The 22390-nt window shown below is 41.4% G+C and overlaps 1 protein-coding gene across 1 annotated transcript in view; it reads right to left on the reverse strand.

The window, feature by feature from the left end:
- LOC105841262 (V-type proton ATPase 116 kDa subunit a 1) overlaps nucleotides 1–22390 on the reverse strand; it is a 55315-nt gene that overhangs the window by 29129 nt on the left and 3796 nt on the right. The window contains exon 2 of the mRNA XM_038012848.2: nucleotides 16791–16921. Coding sequence (XP_037868776.1) covers nucleotides 16791–16907 — 117 coding nt within the window. The 5' untranslated portion in view covers nucleotides 16908–16921. The remainder of the gene's footprint in view (nucleotides 1–16790; nucleotides 16922–22390) is intronic.

Below are 22390 nucleotides of genomic sequence, written 5' to 3' on the forward strand. Positions count from 1 at the left end.
CGATATAAATAGTCAGAACAGTAGAAACGACTCGAGAGTTCGTCCCTCCTCTGTTTCTGTCTTTCTCCTCTCCTCCTTGACGTGTCCTTCTGAAATCTTCTATGAACGACATTTCAATAAGATCTTAAATCCAAAAATCCTGCTTATGTAATTATTCAACACGAGGCCGTATGAGTATTTGACGACTACCTTCAAAATCAGTAAAAACATTTTATTATTATGTTATAATTGATTTTTTTCCTATCTATGCTGATAGCCTTGAGAGGCTATTTCAGTTTCTCCTTGATGTGTAGGTGAGCTCACGGGGCTCAAACCGGGAGTGTTGCTAACACTGGCCCTAGCAAGAGCAATGCTTCGCAGAATCTACCACCGGATCGGAAACGCGACCCACTGAGAAGAGCCGGCAAGAAACTCAGTGGGTTGTATCTATGGGCTGATTTACTCGATGAGCCCTTCGTCGCAAGCGACGGGTTCGGCGAGGACGGTAACCGGTGTTTGAGATGTCTAAAAGCACCGTTAATGGATCGGGAGGATCCGTAATGACGTGTTTAGGGCATAATGGATAAAAATGTTACAACAGTATAGACCTATTTCAGACCATATGACTACAAGTATATTGTCATATGAGTTCAATTCAAACATAAGGACGCCACTAAATAATAATTTAATGTTTAACAATAGGGTATGATGTCATTTTGTAGCGCGTCCCGTAGCTTCAGTGCCTGTTGATCTGGTAAAATGACCCCTATGCTATTGCGGTAGTGTTGAGTTTCAGTTGTTTATCATCCAGTTATCGCAAGCGGAACGTTGGGATTGCTCCTCGTGACTATCCACCTGTGTCTCGATGTACCCACATCCTCTGCTACTCGAGTCAATATTTGAAGCTAAAGTCAAATTTGATAAAAATAATAATCATAATTACACTTTTGCGTAAACGAGCTCACGGTCTGCCTGACGTTAAGTGATTATCAAAGCCCCATAGATAACATAACTTGAGCGCTGTGGGTTCGATTATGCTCACGATGCTATACCTTCATTGTGAAAGTGTTTTTCCTTAAAAAATTGTACCTTTTTGTGTGATTTAAATAGCATCAAGAGGAGCCCACTGCTAATCTATAGGCTGTTTTAACTGTTATCCAATCAGAACTGACCACGTAACCAACTATATAAACTAGTAAAAATATAGATTATACCCCATATACCCCAATCACGATGTTCGACCAGCCCATACCGTGGGCCCCGAAGGTCAAATATTTAGGCGTCACCCTCGACAGTAGGATGACATTCCGCCCCCACATCAAGACGGTACGCGACCGTGCCGCCTTCATTCTAGGACGTCTCTACCCGATGATATGTAGGCGAAGTAAAATGTCCCTTAGAAATAAGGTGACACTCTACAAAACTTGCATACGCCCCGTCATGACCTATGCAAGTGTAGTGTTCGCTCACGCGGCCCGCATACACCTAAAATCATTCCAAGTCATTCAATCCCGTTTTTGCAGGATAGCCGTCGGAGCCCCGTGGTTCGTCAGGAATGTCGACCTCCATGACGACCTGGACTTAGAGTCCATCAGTAAGTATCTGCAGTCGGCGTCCATGCGCCACTTCGATAAAGCGGCACGACACGAGAACCCTCTCATCGTGGCCGCCGGTAACTACATTCCCGATCCTGCGGACAGAATGGAAAGCAGTCGACGTCGCCCAAAACACGTCATCTCGGATCCTCCCGATCCACTAACGGTGCTTTTAGGTACTTCAAGCACCGGTCACCGTTCTCGTCGAACCCGTCGCTTGCGACGAAGGGCTCGACGAGTAAATTAACTCCCAGACACAGCCCACTGAGTTTCTCGCCGGCTCTTCTCAGTGGGTCGCGTTTCCGATCCGGTGGTAGATTCCGCGAAGCACGGCTCTTGCTAGGGTTCGTGTTAGCAACGTCATCAGGTTTGAGCCCCGTGAGCTCACCTACAAAAGTTAGGGTTACGCTGATATAGCCTCTCAAGGCTCTCAGCTTAGGTAGGAAAAAAAAAAAAAAAATTGATTACATCTGACAAAGTCAGTCAGTCATGACTTTGTCATATGAAATCTATATAAGTACCTATATTTAATATTATGTGTATTCTATAATACTGAGATATTATTTTAAGGAAGATTTTTGTTTTGAGTTTGTTCTTTTTTTTTGTTGTTGTTGTTGTTTGTTATTCTTTTGTTAATGCACCTACCATGTCCGGCTCACGCAGGTGCTCACTGGGCATGGTTGCTTCGGTGAGTTCCTGCACCGGATCGGAGCCGAGCCGACGGCAGAGTGCCACCATTGTGGTTGCGACTTGGACACGGCGGAGCACATGCTCGTCGCCTGCCCCGCATGGGAGGGGTGGCGCTGTGTCCTCGTCGCAAAAATAGGAAACGACTTGTCGTTGCCGAGTGTTGTGGCATCGATGCTCGGCGACGACGAGTCGTGGAAGGCGATGCTCGACTTCTGTGAGTGCACCATCTCACAGAAGGAGGCGGCGGGGCGTGTGAGAGACGCACAATCCCGCCGCAGTCGAGCGGGGGCCAGGGAGGCGGATCTCGCCCAAGCCCAAGACGACGTGCAAGCTGCTCTGCACGCGTTTTACGCAAGAGCATCCGGGTGATGGAAGGCCGGCTATCCTCGACTCACGCTGGTTCTGGTCCAGCGGGGTATTCCGTAGGATAGCTCACTCTAACCGGCGCCATCTAGGCGGGCTTCGGATAGCCTGCCGACCGAGAGGGCTGGTGGTCGTGGCGCTGACGACTGCCGGACCGGCGTCCCGAGGGGGAGGGTGATGGGAGAGATGTGCTCCGCACTAAACGCTTCACTTTCCCCCCTCTGCCTCTTCATGAGTTCTGTCTCATGCGAGGTTTGGACGTTGGTTGTTGAGCGACAGGAGGTTTTAGTCAGTTCGACTCTGACATGCCCCGCCCTCCATCCCCAGTGGAGGGCGAAAGTCCGGCGATTTCCTCCTGACCAAAAAAAAAACATGCATTATCTCTGCAACACCCTATGGTCGACTGGAAGAGAATGCCCATGGCATTAAGTCCGCCTGTGTACAAGTTTTGTTTCGTGCATAAAGTATAAAATAAATAAATAATAAATAAAAGCCATTCTAGAGCACAGTCTTCAGTTTCAATCAATGGATTTCCCATAATGTCCATCTTGCACTCTATCGCCAGCCAAACAATACGTAGAAATTTATTTACGACTATTAGTCACGCTGCATCGGTCCAGCAGATAATTGCATTGTTTGCTTTCTATAAAGAATGTTATTGTTAAATTACTAATCAGCAGTCGTGATAACGTTTTGAAGGAAATCTTTTTGGTTGAATAGCTTCGTTGTTCGTGTAGCGTGAATGAGAAAGCAGTTTACGGTGCGCATGCTGATAAAGATTACAATGTTAGTGACACTGTCAATCTTGAGATTATTCAAGGACGATGGCAGCTTTGAATGGAGTGAAGGCTTCCTTTTATTGAATAGCAATGCCGGGGGTAGAGTCAAGATTACAACGAATTTTTTTAAATTTGTTTTATTGCTTAGATGGGTGGACGAGCTCACAGCCCACCTGGTGTTAAGTGGTTACTGGAGCCCATAGACATCTACGACGTAAATGCGCCACCCACCTTGAGATATAAGTTAAGGTCTGAAGTATAGTTACAACGGCTGCCCCACCTTTCAAACCGAAACGCATTACTGCTTCACGGCAGATATAGGCTGGTTGGTGGTACCTACCCGTGCGGACTCACAAGAGGTCCTACCACAAGTAAAAGTTTTTATTAGTGATTATTCTCCGCAAGCCTCGTTTGAAGAAGGACGCGTCATAGTGCTCGGGAAACACCGTAGAGAGGAGCTCATTCAAAGCCGAATGGTACGTACCAAAAAAGATCTCTAGAAACGCACTGTCGATGAAGGCAGCAGTTCCAAATAGTATGGATGAACTTTGCTCCGATGGCGGCAGGTGCTATGGTAAAAGCGATAAGACGGGATCATGCAATCCCATTATTTATTTAAGATTGTTGTTGGTTTAAGATCGGGTATTCTAAAATAGCCAACACACATGTATTGATTAGGTAAGCCAATGACCTCCGGTTTTTTTTAACCACATATTCCTAAAGTCTCAACTATACTTCGCTTTGATAGATTGTTAGTCTATTATTAGTGAAAACAAAACCTTAAAATAAGGCAATGTAGTCTACATTACACTAAGTGGATTTGGATATACGTCCACTCATAACTGAAGCCCTTAATAGTTCCAAATTGGCGTACAAGAATTAGTGCTTAGATTCCTAAAGCTTATGATACTGTAAATCGTAAGCGGCAAATTCTATTTTACACTACCTGCGATTCTGAACATACGACCTATTAGAATCGAGATTGTCGATGTCTCTCATTGTTGTACTACACGTATTAACCTAATGTTTTAATTTTAGAACGAGCGGATGCGGTTGTGGGTGGTCGCATTAAATGTGGCGAAAAAAAAAAAGTTCCACGTATATGACGTCACGGAGCGGCGTTTAGGCGCGATTAATGCTTCCTGCTTTAACTTTGACTGGGCTACTATTTCCACGAGCGAATCGGGGAATTGAACGTGCGTATCTTTATCTTAGTTTACTAGTGGTAGGACCTCTTGAGAGTCCGCGCGGGTAGGTACCACCGCCCTGCCTATTTCTGCCGTGAAGCAGTAATGCGTTTCGGTTTGTAGGGCGGGGCGGCCGTTGTAAATATACTGAAACCTTAGAACTCATATCTCAGAGTGGATGGCGGCATTTACGTTGCAGATGTCTATGGACTCCAGTAACCACTTAACACCAGGTGGGCTGTGAGCTCGTTCACCCATCTATGCAATAAAAGGAAGAAAAAGCAATAATTCATTCCAGTTTGAAGGATAGGACTGTTGTAGTCTAAATGGGGACTTAGACCATAAGTCTCGGTTGTGTATTTGTGTGATCTGATATCCATGAACTGTGGCCATTACTCCAAACCAAAAGGCCGCTACTCTCCTCACTGTTAACTAAATAATTAAAAGCGTTCTTTAAATAACCCGAATAACGGTCATGACATTTTTCACTCTTTATCAAATCATATACAATTCTTCACAAAATCCATTCGTATATTCTTTCGGTAAAATAAGACCTTTGAGTTATCATCAACCACTAATATGCCCTAAGATCGTCTGGAGATCGTCAAGAGTGCTGTCTAAACCCCACAACATTCGGATCATCATTTTTATCATTTCGAAATTCAAACCATAACGTAAATTTATTGACATAATTATGATGCAAGATATTATCTTCGTACACGCTCATCCACTTCAGCCAAGACGTAGACATTTACGGCCTTGTGACGTCATATGACTGAGGTTACGTTACGTTGCGTCGATATAATATATTGTTATGTGATAAAGTGTATAAATACATAGATTTGTATTATTGATAGTACAACTTAGTGATGATTCAAATGTTCACGATTGACTTCCACGGTGAAGGAATAACATCGGGTAATACAAGCGAAACCCGCAAAATTATAATTTGCGTAATTACTGGTGGTAGGACCTCTTGTGAGTCCGCGCGGGTAGGTACCACCGCCCTGCCTATTTCTGCCGTGAAGCAGTAATGCGTTTCGGTTTGAAGGGTGGGGCAGCCGTTGTAACTATACTGACATCTTAGAACTTATATCTCAGGGTGGATGGCGCATTTGCGGTGTGGATGTCCATGGGCTCCAGTAACCACTTAACACCAGGTGAGCTGTGAGCTCATCCACACATCTAAGCAATAAAAAAAAAGATTTTAATCGATAGAAATAAGTTGAATGGATGTACCACTTTTTTCAGAATTTGGTTATATTTCCCGATCATAACCGTACGAGCTGTGAGGAGATGCTCCTTGCATCTCGTGTTTGAAGTCAAAACCCAATCAACCAAATATCCGATCCTATTGAAAAAGAACTAACATATAATGGATGCGCTGGCCTTTGCTTAGTTTTTGGGTAAATTTATGTCAATTGCGTTGTCTTGATCTACGTGTTGTCCAGCACCAGCCTAGGCGTTCTCACGTGCATCCTTAGAATAGCCTCACTGGGTTAGAACCAGTGAGCAGTGCGGCTTTACTAATATTCAGTTGCTCTTTCTCATAATGATACAAACAGTGATAATAAATCGTTTTCATCCTTCCTCCTCCGGTCCTCAAACCGACATTGAGAGGGTATAGAATGATGAGGACCAAACGAAACCTCTCATAATGGACTTGGCCCGGCTGCGGCAGAGCGCTGAGGCCAGAGAATAGTTCTCCGTGTCACGCTTCGCCATTTACTTCTCTGAGTTGGTAGACATATTGAAATATAGCTTCAGCATTATAGCCACGTCGGTCAGAGAGTCCATGGCGACATATTAAATCCTATTTTACGCCGAGGGCAAGGTGGTGATATTTCTACTGATTTTTTTTTTTTTTTTTTTTTTTATTGCTTAGATGGGTGGACGAGCTCACAGCCCACCTGGTGTTAAGTGGTTACTGGAGCCCATAGACATCTACAACGTAAATGCGCCACACACCTTGAGATATAGTTTTAAGGTCTCAGTATAGTCACAACGGCTGCCCCACCCTTCAAACCGAAACGCATTACTGCTTCACGGCAGAAATAGGCGGGGCGGTGGTATCTACCCGTGCAGACTCACAAGAGGTCCTACCACCAGTAATTACGAAAATTATAATTTTGCGGGTTTGATTTCTATTGCACGATGTTATTCCTTCACCGTGGAAGTCAATCGTGAACATTTGTTGAGTACGTATATCATTAGAAAAATTGGTACCCGCCAGCGAGATTCAAACACCAGTGCATCGCTCGATACGAATGCACCGGACGTCTTATCCTTTAGGCCACGACGACTTAACGAAATTGACGGGACTAATTTTCTGCTAGTTGCAGGTATTTCCCGACCACTGGCCGTAAACCCAGTAAGCGAAGGTAGGGAAAATACCCAGGACTGGTGGTAAAAGCCGATGTGAATTCACACTATGTCCTGCAACTGCGAACGGAATGGCAGGGTGTGGGATTATGTGCTTGGGTAGCGTTGTTTAACTTCCGACACAAGAGCGCTGCAGCTGATGAAAGCTAAAAGATCATCTAATACTATTATTTTATATTTTTTATTTTATATCTAATATTGTCATAAATGAAATAAAAATATACATCTACTAGATGTTGATATAGGTTCTAAGGCGCGTCATGGACTGCCATATCGCTGAGCGTCTGTGCTATCGATATCGTCTCTTTTTTTTTTCTACCTATGCTGATAGCCTTGAGAGGCTATTTCATCCTCTCCTTGATGCGTAAGTGTGTTTTAGGGGCTCAAACCAGAGTGTTGCTAACACTGGCCCTAGCAAAAGCAGTGCTTCGCAGAATCTACCACCGGATCGGAAACGCGACCCACTGAGAAGATCCGGCGAGAAGCTCAGTGGGGTGTGTCTATGGGTTAAGTCACCCGTCGAGCCCTTCGTCGCAAGCGACGGGTTCGACGAGGACGGTGACCGGGTCGTCTCTGAAGAAACATGAGAAATATCTGAAATGTGAAATAATCCAAGGCATCCGCGCGTGGCTGGAATACTCCCTTAGGCTACCAACGATTAGATAGGGGGAAAAAAACAGCATTGGCACAGCTGTACCAAACAATTTATTATTGAAGGCTTCGTTCGTCATTCTGCAGGGCAAAAGCCTTCTCGGAACTTCGATTAGAGCTAAAACGTACAGGTAAATTTGCATAATACAAATATTGACTGAGCCCATACAATATAATACCATTATGCCTCGCCCCGTGTCAAGGTAAAGGGTAGGTTCTTAAAATGTTTCAAATGTGCTTGCGTTTTACTTTGATTAATAAATATTTTGTACTGCTTTTTTAATTGCGTAAATGGGAATTTGAGTTCGATATTAACATTTCGGCGGCTACTGGACACGATAAACTTATGGTTAGGGGTAAAAGACCTTCACTCACGTGGAAATCAATTCTATGTACGGTTATATTATTACTAGGCCGTAAAAGTGATAGGGAATCAAAAATACATATATAACTGCTTCATTGTTGAGAGAGATTTTTATATAAATAGTGGTGCCCCAGTAGTCGAAATTCGATAATAATTAAATGAAATTATAAGTTTGTACATTACTATGGTTCTGTTGTCAAAGACTATTATACTTCTATGTATAATCACAGATTTTGCCAAGACTACACTATAGACTAATAATATTAAAGACAAACAATATTGGGTAATCTATTCTCAATTTGACCACAGACTTTGACAATAAAAAAAGAGTATATTGAAATATGTGTCGTGTCAAATACATGGAAGTGTGTGTAAAGTTTTTTTTTAATTAATTTATGGTATTAATTATCCATAATTTAAAAAAGTATTATCATTCTGCACTCCTTCACTATATTCTCTATAACTTAGGGAAATTTCATACTCCTCCGTCCGCACAATTTTCGTAAAAACGGGTGCAAAGTTTTTGCTTCACGTATTAATATATAGATTTTTGCGCGGATTGTCAATCTACGATCGCTTATAACGCTTGAGAGTTTCATTAGATGACAACTATAAATTTACAAGTGAAAGTTACATGATTCTCAGTGTCCGAGCTGGCCTAATGTGTGACCGAAGACCTCTAGAGCTTGCAACCTGAATTAAACACGAGCTAGCATCGATTGGCCTGTCACGGAAAAGACACTCCCTCGCTGTGTATTAGACACGCAAAATCAGGGGAGAATGCAGGGTGGCTAGCTTTTAAAAAAACAATTGTTTTAAAGATTTTTGTAATTTACTTTTTACTGGAGGCAGGTTCTGTAATTTATTTTTTACTGGTGGTAGGACCTGTTATGAGTCCGCACGGGTAGGTACCACCACCCTGCCTATCTCTACCGTGAAGCAGTAATGCGTTTCGATTTGAAGGGTGGGGCAGCCGTTGTAACCATACTGAGACCTTAGAACTTTTATCTCAGGGGGGTGGCGCATTTACGTTGTAGATGTCTATGGGCTCCAGTACCCACTTAAAACCAGGTGAGCTGTGAGCTCGTCCATCCATCTAAGCAATAAAAAAAAAAAACTACAAATCATTCCAAATAAGGCTTCTGTTGTCTTTTGTTTAGATGGAAATACTTCTAGTGAGTTACGATCATTTGCAGTTTGGTAGGTCGGATTTTTTTTTAGATGGGGATATTGTGGAAGGAAAGGGACGGTCGGTCACCTAGCCGCTGGTGTGACCAAATAACCACCCTAACTGGGCTGCCAGTCGCAATCACCCTGCTGAGGACCGGACGAGGTGGAAACAGCTCACGAGGCAGGCCACGGTCAAGGTTCAAGGACACGATCTTCAGTAATGAAGAAAACGACGAAGAAGAATCGCTGGTGACTTACGATCTTTTTCAGTTTAGTAGGACAGATAAGCAAGCACGAGTTCCGCGAGGAGGGATGGAGATTACTGGAGATTACTGATGGAGATTATTGGCGGTAGGCAGCGGCTTGGCTCTGCCCCTGGCATTGCTGAAGTCCATGGACAACGGTAACCACTCACCATCAGGTGGGCCGTATGCTCGTCTGCCTACAAGGGCAATAAAAAAAAATGAAGCTTTTTATTTATTTATTGCTTAGATGGGCGGATGAGCTCACAGCCCACCTGGTGTTAAGTGGTTACTGGAGCCCATAGACATCTACAACGTAAATGCGCCTCCCACCTTGAGATATAAGTTCTAAGGTCTCAAGTTTAGTTACAACGGCTGGCCTACCCTTCAAACCGAATCGCATTACTGCTTCACGGCAGAAATAGGCAGGGCGGTGGTACCTACCCGTGCGGACTCACAAGAGGTAAACCAAACCACCAGCGGTCCGGGTGCATAGCAGAAACCTTAAAACCTCAAGGGCAGCTACTTCACAAGTGCGTCTATCACCGAATCGGAATCAGTCTCTGTTAGAGGTCAGCTATCACGACGAACTCTTGGACGAGTTTGACGAATGCAGTAATCCATGCTGTGCTTCTGCTACCACCAGAACTAGCAGCATCATTCAGTTCTGAGAGGGTATTAGTATCGTCATCGGGACGCGTTATGGTTTGCATTGTCTATCACCCGTCGTTGAGCCCTTGAATTTAAGACTACATAGCCAATTTTAAGATTCATTCTGATATACTGCTTTTCGATGTAAAACGTATTATAGATGCACGCCTAAAATAGATTTGATAATTCTCGCACACAAATCGATAACCTCACCGCTCTCGGTAATGACCCTCGCTGATCAGAAATAATGTCAGGCGCATAAATAATCTAGACATATGTAGTTATAGTCCTGGGTGGTACAGACCGCGAAGGCGCCACATCAAGGATAAATTAAGATATGGTCAAGGAAGATCAGTGGACGAATTCTTTTAAAACATTACTTATATGCTGAGCATTATTTGCTTGCGCATGCTTCATCTTTTTGCAAACTTTGTTGATTTATTATGTTTACGTAAGTATATTGGTATATAAATGATATGGTGTTTTAATTTGAAACGTATTTTGTAGTTATATATTTATTGTATATATGTCGATTTTTAGAGGAAGACGTAGAACTAAGAAAAGATGGAAGGATCGTGTGAAAGACGATATGTATAAGAGCGAAGAAATGGTATATGATAGAGGAGTATGGAAGGAGAAAACATGTTGCGCCGACCCCAGGTGACTGGGAGCAGGGCAGCAGAATGATGATGATGTTGATTTTTTTCATCATTAAATAATATAGGTACAAAAAGGTTTGGTCTATTCTCTTATATCACCGTGAGTATTGTTAAACATAGTACACCTACTTGCTGTATCTTTTTCCGAATTTCCCTAGGTAAAAACAATTGTATGGAAGAGATCGCTTTTAGCGGTAAGTCCGCCAATTGCATAATTTTGTACCTGCTTGAAGACAAATTTTCAATGTTAATCATCTTTAGGTGTGCAGTATAGTGTATTCTCTCTCTTATGGCTTGACTCGTCATCCTACTGTTATAAGTCGCGAAGCAATCACATGGTTCGGTCCGGTCTGAAGGGTCGGTATAAAATATTATTGAGTCATGATGTCTCAAGGTGGCTGGCGAAGTTCGCGTATTGATGTCTATGGGGTCCGGTAACCACTTAACACCAGGTAGGTCGTGGGGTCTTCCTATATAACGCAATTATTAAAATATATGGACATCAGCGAGAATCTTGGCTTAATAAATCAGCCAACCCAACAGATGTATTGAAAATTTTATCTTTAAACCATCATCATAATCGGTTTTTCTTGGCAGAGTAGTCGTGGTCATGTGGAATTCTTGCTTATTAAAGCCTTGACAGATATTTTAAGCAGAGTCTATCGAGAAACTTGTTGTTCAGGGTATGGTCAAGGGTAAGAGATCTCGTAGACGAATCCCCATGCGCTGGACTGATCAGGTGAAAGACCTTACTGAAATCCCACTTAACGAGCGTGTGCGCCAGGCCTCGGTTCGCAAACTATGGAAAATATCTTTATATATACAAGTATAATTCTACTGTACGCGTGTATGACACTCTTCCTAAACGGCTGGATCGATATGAATTATTTTTTTGTATGCGTTTGGGTTGCGCCTTGTTTGGTTTAGATTCACAAATCAGCCCGGCAGATGGCGCTGCAGTCGGTATCTAGGCTATTTATCTATACTGCAACTAAGCGGCTGGATCGACTTGAATGAATTTTTGTGTATGCATTCACAGAACAACGTCTGTCGGTTCCTCTAGTATAAATATAAAATTTGATAGCAAAATTGACTGAAGTCAACTTAAGAATTGCCTTTGTTTTATCTGTCTCTAACTCATCTATGTTTTACCCCAAAATTTACATATCTAAATCGGGCAACATTATATTTGAACCCATAAATAACACGGCATTCACAAAAGACACGGAAAAGTACATTTTTACCTATTTACGGTTTTCGTTATAATGAAAATGAATAGTCTCAGGTTAACATTGTGCTTAATCTGAAATAGTCTGTCTATCTGTATACTGGGTATTAGGAGACCTCTTCCGAAAACGAAGACAGACCATAGTACTAATGACACCTTTGATGATGGAGTTATTTAGACAAATGTTTTAAATAAGTTTTGGAACGAAGTTCCTTATGGGACGATGCGGAGGGGTAGCCTAACCGGGAAAAAACGTCCGTAACGTAAGATTGTTATTAGTAATACACACAGTGTACGACTTAACTTTGTAATAAAATCATTGTGAATAAAATAAATTTGATAACTTTGTAAAGTAGTTTTTTTTATCAATAAAAAAATCATAATAAAAAATGTATACCCGAATAATTATTATCTCTATATCTCGAATAGAACTTAAAATTAATATTTTTATAATAACGAACTTCGTTCCCATCCGGTGTCCCACACATCTTTTGTAAAATTTCTTTTCCTACCTATTCTAGTAACCTCGAGGGGTTATTCTGGATTCGCCGAACTAGTAGGTGAGCTCGCGGGGCTCAAACCTGACGACGTTGCTAACACGAACCCTAGCAAGAGCCGTGCTTCGCAGAATCTACCACCGGATCGGAAACCGACCCACTGAGAAGATCCGGCGAGAAACTCAGTGGGCTGCGTCTGTGGGTTAATTTACTCGCCGAGTCCTTCGTCGCAAGCGACGGGTTCGACGAGAACGATGATCGGTTTTTGATTTTGTGTTTCATTGCTGGTTTTTTTTTAGCAAAGTAGTATATTTCTTAGTAAAAAAAAACAAATGTAATTGTCAATGAACTTGACCATAAATTATGTCTTTGACGTTTATCTGCTTGCTATTCTAAATGTACCGACGAAATTGCAGTCCGTCTTCCGTTAAGTAGTTATCGAAGTTCACCGGAATGAAATGTCATCTTAAGCCACAAGTCTTTAATTGTTTTACGAACGTTTGTCCCGCACATTAAATCTCAAAGTGGAATATTTTCTACGGTTCTTTCGAGTCATACACATAGTTTTGACTGCTTTTACGATTTTGACGACATGACGATGAAAAACACGAGGTTATACGGCAAAGGCAGCTTTAATTATGTCGAAGAGGGTAGTTAATTCGAGGCTTATATAGGGTTGTGCTCGAGTGAGGTCACAATACGCCGCAACATTAGTGCATTTTTGTTTAAATAACAATTAATTTCAAATTACTTTATTACTGGTGGTAGGACCTCTTGTGAGTCCGCGCGAGAGGGTACCCTCAACCCTTTTTTTTTTGTTCAGGAAGAAATCGCCGGACTTCCGCCCCCCCCTGGGGATCGCTTCTCGGCCTTTTGGCTAAGATCAAAGTGTGGTACCACCACCCTGCCTATTTCTGCCGTAAATCAGTAATGCGTTTCAGTTTGAAGGGTGGGGCAGCCGTTGTAACCATACTTGAGACTATAGAACTTGTATATATCTCAAGGTGGGTGGCGCATTTAAGTTGTGGTTGTCTATGGGCTCCAGTAGCCACTTAACAGCAGGTGGGCTGTGAGCTCGTCGACCCATTTAAGCAGTAAGAAAAAATAATGAATGCGGTCGAAATCAAGGTACAAACTTAGTTTGTTTCTAGAACAATCGACTGATGTAACTTCCCGCAAGATATAAATAAATAAATAAATATTTTTACTAACAATCACGCCACGTTAACTGGTCCCGTGATAAGTTCGTAAAGAACTTGTGTTACAGGTACCAGATAACGGAAATAAATGTAATATTTTTATTATACACATACATATATTAAATATACATCCATAACCCTGGAAAAGATTTTTTTATATTTAACATACAAATATCCTCCCTTGTCGGGATTCGAACCCGCGACCCCGTTGTGTAGTGACCATGTCACTTACCACTACACCAGACGGCCGCATATACATTATAAACGATAGCAAAATAAAGAGTTTACAGAATGCAGTATTCGCGAACAAAACTTCAAGAAAAGCAACGAATTATTTTAAGGAGCACGCGACGAGGTCATGACCTCTAGATAACCGGACATAAAACATTGTCAAACATTACATAATAACATTCAGCAATTAACCAAACATGGCATTTAGTGAGTTTACACACACATATGGCTAAACTTAATCCACATACAATATATATGTATTTAAAATATTTATTTATTTATGTGCTGTGACAATTCAAGTTTATTACTTTTTGTGAGCAAAAGAGTTTTTTTTTTGCCATATTGTAATCTTAGGATTCGTTATTGCTAAAAAGCGTTTAAAATTTCGACCTCATGCACCAATGGCCCACGTGGGCGGCATTTTGTGGTGTCGATGGAAATAAACATTCCTAGTTTCGGTCCCATTCATTTTATTTATTTATTAGACTTCATGTTAAATTTACATTGGCGGACTTAATGTCAAAGGCATTCTATACCAGTCAACCAAAGGTAGTGCAGAGTAAACAGTGGTACAGTGCACTTAAATTTATGTTAAATTACAGATACATAAAAATATATAAATTCCGTATATGTATTATATAAATATAAATATACAAATAAGCGTAAATATATATTATATACATATATACACAAATATATGTACACATACGTACACACATGCGTACATATAATAGTTTATACAGTATTCAAAGGAATATATTAATATATTTACTTAACAAATAACTTTAACTTGATAAATTCATGACGATTCCGCTAGCTTTTTATGTGTTTATTAAATTAAATTTACTGTTTGGTTTTAAATATAAAAATTAAAAAAAAAAAAATTTTTCTTTTTTGCCAACCCTAAGCCCTTCTTCAGTAACTAACTAAAGAATAGGATGATAAACAGCAAAAGGATAGAAGTTTTGTTTTTGGAAAGATTTTTTTTATTGCTTAGATAGGTGGACGAGCTCACAGCCCACCTGGTGTTAAGTGGGCACTGGAACCCAGAGACATTTACAACGTAAATGCGCCACCCACCTTGAGATATAAGTTCTAAGGTCTCAGTATAGTTACAACGGCTGCTCCACCCTTCAAGCCGAAACGCATTGCTGCTTCACGGCAGAAATAGGCGGGGTGGTGGTACCTACCTGTGCAGACTCACATGAGGTCCTTTACCACCAGTTGGAAAAATTAGTTGTAGCCCGAAGCCCTGTCATGTTTCACCAGCATGAGCTCAGCCAGGAAGGAAAAATGTTTTTGCTTGTTGTCATACATGAAGATTACGTCTTGCCAGCGCGCAGTGTAACGCAAAGGCGATCATTGCCCCGTATCGGCCGATTTAAAACTCTAAGCCGTGAAACGCCGCTCCGGACTTGTGTGTATTTTCGACAATACCGATAAGATCTTACGTAACTTCTAATTACAGTAAATATTGTATTCTTTAAACAGATAACTATTGTGTCAACGTATGATAATAGCCGGCGTTCGATTGCATCCTACAATAACTTGCACAATTCAATTGTTACGTACACGAGAAATTTCAACTTATTCGGTGAGTAATACTTATCTTTACGATCGTTTATCGATATTATTGAGCAAAACTGTTAGTTGCGTGCAATGTTTTGTTCATAGACACACAAGCTTTTCAAACAAGCTCACAGGGTACCTGATTTTTCGGTAGAATTTTTATTTTTATTTTTTATTGCTTAGATGAGTGGACGAGCTCGCAGCCCACCTGGTGTTAAGTGTTTACTGAAGCCCATAGATATCCACAACGTAAATGCGCCACCCACCTTGAGATATAAGATCTAAGGTCTCAAGTATAGTTACAAGTAGAAATGGGTTAGACTCTGATGTTTAGCTACACATGTAAAGAATCAAACGATTGCACGATGTTATTGCAGATGTAGAATAATGTAGATTATCGTGTGTAGCGGAAGTTCAAAGAGCATGTTGCTATAAAGGGGTGGCCGGCTCTAGAGCGGGCATGTATGAATGTAGCCTTGACACGATTCATAATGAATACACAGGCTGATAGTTTGTCAACCAACATAAAGATTTTTTTTGCCTTATAGGCAGACGAGCATACGGCCCATACGGTGAGTGGTTACCGTCGCTCATGGTCGTCAGCAATGCCAGGTGCAGAGCCAAGCCGCTGCCTACTGTTGATAGTAGTAGATAGATAGTAGTAGTAGATAGATAGTAACAAATTTAGCACTGTATTGTAATAGGTAAGGTGTACAGCGGTTTCGGTTCGAAGGATACGTCTGTAATATGATTCAAATCCTGCGGTAAATTTTCAAACAATTTTTTTTTTGAAATTATACTTCTTGAGGCGCGTTATGAAAAATTGATGAGAGTGAAATATTACGATGCGCGCGCACCGTGACACAAAATTAACAGAAATAAAGTTGCTCACTAAATCGCTCATTACAATACGACCGACGTAACTTGGCGAGTCTGAATTTGAGTCTGAATAAAGCCGCAGGTGAACTTTCGCGCATGTACACTCGTAAAAAAAGTGTTATTAGCATTCATTTTTTAGTAATATAAATGACAAAATTATTATTAAATATAATTCATACTAAATATTATTAAATTACTTAATATTTAAAAAAAAAAGAAATAAATTTAATAAAAATAAAGGTTAACTTCTTACGCGCGTACATAAGTACACGCACCCTTTTTTTTATTGCCCTTGTAGGCAGACGAGCATACGGGCCACCTGATGGTGCGTGGTTACCGTTGCCCATGGACTTCAGTAATGCCAGGGGCAGAGCCAAGCCGCTGCCTAAAACATTAACCTAATAAGAGTTCACGAACGATTTTAATGAAAAAATCACATCGTGTAATTAAATGAAAATTTCGATGGATAACTCACATCTCGGAATTGAGCAATACCAGCTTCTCCTAGCTCGTACATGGAGACGTAAGCCGCCTCCGGCTGAACGAAGAGCTGACAGAGGACCATCTCCTCGCTCCTGAACATGGAGCCCATGATTGCTTGTGTACCTGATGGAAAAAAAAACAATTTATATCAGTGGGAACTCTTTTTTTCTCTTCATAATTATATTTATAATCACAGTCTAGACAAAGCAATCGCATGCGCACCACTACAACCTAACCTTTTTTTTTTCTGGGCCGGGGGCCGAACCTCCCTCGAGGTATGTGGGACTTCACGATCTGCAAGGTGTTGGGAGCAGACCGCGGGCCCAAGGAGTTTAGGGCCCACCCACTAAACGACTCCCCTGCACTCTTACACCCGACGTCCGATCTCTGTCGGGGGTCAAAATACAATCAGAATAGGGGGGGGGGGGGTTCCCGCGGTCCACACTAAAACCAGACACGCGGCGCCACCCCGAGGACGCCCGATCGACGGGTCGTCGAGGCGATAGTCGACGACCAACGACGTCGATCTCCGCGGCACGGCAGCCCTACCTGGCCGCCCGGGTGATGCCGCTGGTGTTCCGGGATACCCCGCTGGGCCAGAACCAGCCTGCCGGGTCGGAACGCGATACACTGCCGACCGGGTTGCTCTTTCACAGTATGTTCGGCGACAACAGCGACGACGGAAATGCGGACCGCATCGCAGTCCGCCGCCGACGCGTCGTCCCGTCCTCCTGGTGCCAGCGCGCTAGGGTGACGGTAGCGTGCGGCGCAGCCTCAACCCCCTTAGGTCGCCCGTGACCATCACCGGGAGGAGACTGCCTCCTCATAACTACAACCTTTTTTTTTTTTTTTTCTCGGGCCGGGGGCCGAACCTCCTACGAGGTCCCCGCGCCTAGGGGGCGCGCGGGGTATGTGAGACTCAACGATCTGCAGGTGTTGAGAGCAGATCGCGGGCCCAAGGATTTTAGGGCCCACCCACTAAACGACTCCCCTGCACTCTTACACCCGACGTCCGATCTCCGTCCGGGGTCAGAACCCGTTCAGAGTAGGGGGGTTCCCGCGGTCAACACTACAACCAGACACGCGGCGCCACCCCGAGGACGCCCGACCGACGGGTCGTCGAGGCGATAGTCGACGACCAACGACGTCAGTCTCCGCGGTACGGCGGCCCTACCAGGCCGCCCGGGCGGTGCCGCTGGTGTTCCGGGATACCCCGCTGGGCCAGAACCAGCCTGCCGGGTCGGAACGCGATACACCGCCGACCGGGTTGCTCTTCAACAGTATGTTCGGCGACGACAGCGACGACGAAAATGCGGACCGCATCGCAGTCCGCAGCCGCCGACGCGCCGTCCCGTCCTCCTGGTGCCAGCGCGCTAGAGTGACGGTAGCGTGCGGCGCAGCCTCAACCCCCTTAGGTCGCCCCGTGACCATCACCGGGAGGAGACTGCCTCCTCATACTCATAACTACAACCTAACTTAACCTAACCTACGACATGCTATATAATATGCAAAGAAAAGTATGTTATGTTTGTCATTTACATTTTTTAATTAAAATAATTTTCATTATTAAAGCCTTTTGTATTATGTTTATTTAATTTTTTTTTTTTTACTGCAACAGCATTATTAATTTATTTGTATTTACTGTAACTTTTCTTAAAATGTGAAGGCAAGAGTACACATTTGCCGGGAAATGTCCATAATATACATTATATTCAGTTCACATATACCTAACTTTTTGGCAAATGTTCACATTTACCGGTAAAAGTGTACATTTCCCAAGAGTGCACTTTTACCGTAACATATGTACCCTGTAGCTCATGTTTGTTTCGTAATACAGAGAGAAGATTGCTGTCGAGTGGCTTTTGTTGCTCAGTTTATAGATAGACAGAAAGTTCGCGGTAGTTTTCCTAGATAAATACTGCTATAGGTAAGCCTGTTCGCTTGGTAGATAAAAGTAATGAATATGGTAAACCAGATTACGATAAAAACTACGGAAAACTCTGCTTTATTCCCTTGTATTAAACGTATTTGTTAGGTTTTAATAACAACTAGTGGTCCCCTGGTAGTCTAAATTCGACTATAATTAATTAAAATTATAAGTTTGTACACTATTAAGATTCTATCGTCAATCATTATTATACTTCTATAATCACAGATTTCGCCAAGACTACACATTAGACAAATATTAATAAAGACAAGCAATATTTAATATATTCCCAATTTAACCACAGACTTCAAGTTTGACAATAAACAAATAATATGGGTGCGTGTGTGTGTGTCAAATACATGGTAGTGTGTGTAATGTGTTTTTTAGGTGATTTAATGTATTTTTTACGGATAATTGAAAAAAAAATTAACATTCTGCACTCTTTCTCTATACTCTCTATAAGTGTGAGAAATTTCATAATCCTCCGACCGCGCAATTTTCGTAAAAAGGGCTACAAAGTTTTTGCTTCACGTATTAATATATAGATAAATTGATTTCAAGTATTCTATTCTAAATAGACCTGTTAGAATAATACGCATAATCTGGTGTTGAAACGCAGAATTATTTCTCAGTGATAATTGGCGTAGATTGCTGGGCGAGACGCATCCCACGCCGAGCGTCGGCCAGACATAATGCAAGGAATCCGGGACTGTCTCAGCTGCGGCCTTGTGCTACGTCGTGCTACTCGAATTACGTCAAAAAATGCATAAATTTCTACTCATTTCATGAAGATATTACTTCTTCCAACTTCTACTTCTTCCTTCGATTTTTGTCATGGTACTATCTATCTATTAACTAACTAGCTGACCCGGCAGACTTCGTAGTGCCTCAATTGATAAATAAAAGACCTAAACTTTGTAAAAAATAAATTTAAAACAAACAAAACGAATCCGTCCGACGGGGGACACATCAAAGGAAACACAAAATTGTTATTTTTATTTAATTCCGAACATTTTCATGTTTATCTACCTTTTAAACCTTCTCTGGCTCTCCACAAATAATTCAAGACCAAAATTAGCCAAATCGGTCCAGCCGTTCTCGAGTTTTAGCGAGACTAACGAACAGCAATTAATTTTTATATATTATATACTTCGATCAATAATACATTATATAGATTTAGCTTTTCAAAATTTTGTAGCCAGTCTTTTAAAAAGGAGTTCAATATCTCACAATTAGTGGTGCTGATATTGCTCTCTTGTTTATTAGTGCTGTGAATTCCTTGCGAATTTCGATAAGCAATTTTGTCTTGTAATGCTTTCGAAAATTCGATCTTATTTCAAGGTGGATATTGGAACATAAACACTTTAACGAGGTTATACCTTCTGCCTATTAATGCCGTCACAGAATATGAATATAGATCAGTGATTCCCTAAGTGGTCTATATCGACCCCTAAGGGTTTATGGCAAACTGCAAGGGGTCTAAGTCCGCGAAAAAAAATTTGGGGTTCCCCGATAGTGGACCTCAACACATGCACTGATAGTACCTATTTACTTACATCATATTATCTTATAATATCAAGACATCATTAGCCGAGGAGATTTAAGATTAACCCTTACAAAATTGACGCCAAATGTTGATAATTTATTATTAAAGCATCAGGTTCATCCTTCTCACTAAAAATATTGACTTATTGCTTATGTTATTTTATTTATAGTTTATTTTATGTTTATTTTATGTTACGTATATTTTACATAACAGATACAAAATTTTATTTTGAGTAGTTTTTATTTCAATTCAATTAATAAATGTATAAATTAACGTGTGTTTTTACTTTAAGTTTTTAACACTAAACTTTACTACAGTTAGAAATTTACAGGAAATCAATATCAGGTAAGTAGGGGGTCTACCCAACACGGAAAAACATGGCAAGGGGTCTACGACACAAAAAAGTTTGGGGAACTCTGATATAGATAAATGGTTGGCTACATTGAAACGAGAAATATGTCATAAAGCTTGGTAAGAGTTAATTCCAGAAACAGCGAGGGCGTGGGTAAAATATATCTGGAAACGCACTCCACGTATTTGTGGCTTTAGATTATATTATATTATGTAATCGTTTCTAGTCTTCAAAAGATTCCACTATGGTAAAGGTGGAAAAATTGGCATTAATTTCGAAATGAATGAATTTTTATTTAAGTTTTTAAATGGAAGGTAACAGTGAAACTTTAAATTTCAATAAACTATAAGGTGGACTAATTAATTTGTGAACTGTTTTGTAACGATACGATTGAAGTTTTGATCTTATTTCTTATGCCTCACCAATTGGGCCAAAGCTGTCCCAAAGTCAGTCCAAAAATTGGGTCTGTCCAAAAAAAAAAGTTTCTATGACACGTGGAAGTCATCGGACAAATAAATATCCCTCAAGCAAAGATTCCCCGATAGCTAGAAATATATTCAGTGAAGTGATTACCGGATTGCACAGACATTAAATGTGAATGCTTCTACTTTGAGAAATCACATCCAAATATCAATTGTGACCCCCTTCAAGTTGTAAACGCATAAGGTTATTGCTTCGCGACAGAAATAGGTGGGATTTGTGGATCTACCCGTACATGCTTACAATACATTCTATGATCAAAAAAATACCCAATTACGCAAATTTATAAATTCAGCATATTAGATTTAATAACGGCTTTTTTTAACCACATATATTTTTAACAACGCATTAAAACAATAAACATTGGTTTTGCACTCGATACCTGTGACTTAATAATTCGCATTTTTCGGCAACTACCCTCGTTACTAATTAAAAAAAAAATCTATGTCAATAAGTTTTAAGTGAATTTTAAAATGACCTATCCGGCTTAGATTATAAATCACGCAACTTTTGAAGAGGTAACAAACCGTATTGCGCTGTGATAGATCATTGAGTCTTAGTCATTTCCTTGCCAACCGTGATGGTTTGCGAATCAATAGTAACGAGCTATCTCTCGCTGTTTATAAATATCGAATTAAAGTATTCACGTACATTCAACAACACCAATCCAGGACGTCCATACATATATACAGATAGAAAACGTCTCTTCAAACTTGGTATACCAAATGCCTGTCGTAAAGAAATTTATATCGACAGGAAATCCAATCCCTAGGCTAACCCAAGAGTCCCCCTCCACGGTGTTTCCCGAGCGCTATGAAATGTCCTTCTTCAAACGAGGCTTGTGGAGAGTATTGAGCGGTAGGCAGCGGCTTGGCTCTGCCCCTGGCATTGCTGAAGTCCATGGGCGACGGTAACCCATAACCATTAGGTGGGGCGTATGCTCGTCTGCCTACAAGGGCAACAAAAAAAACCCCAAGAGTCGATACTTGAGCAGATAGTCTTTTCTTAAGAACGTATGCGTCTCCTTTCACATATACGTCCCTATCAAGAGTCTGAAGGCTTCGTTTCTCACAGTTTCATAAATGAAAGACAGAGGGCGTGCGAGTTCCTTGTGAAAGAAAATGGCAGCTCGCGACACGGGCCGCGCGATCGGCCGTTTGTAAAATGACGCACAGTTCAAAGTTTCCACGAAAAACCCACAGTCGATTTGCGTCTGCTTTGCTGATGATGATATTGTAATACTTTATAATAATTAATCCTTACAAATAATTGTAATACTGCCCCTAG

This window comes from Bombyx mori, chromosome 9 (genome assembly GCF_030269925.1).
Source record: "Bombyx mori chromosome 9, ASM3026992v2".
NCBI lineage: Eukaryota > Metazoa > Arthropoda > Insecta > Lepidoptera > Bombycidae > Bombyx > Bombyx mori.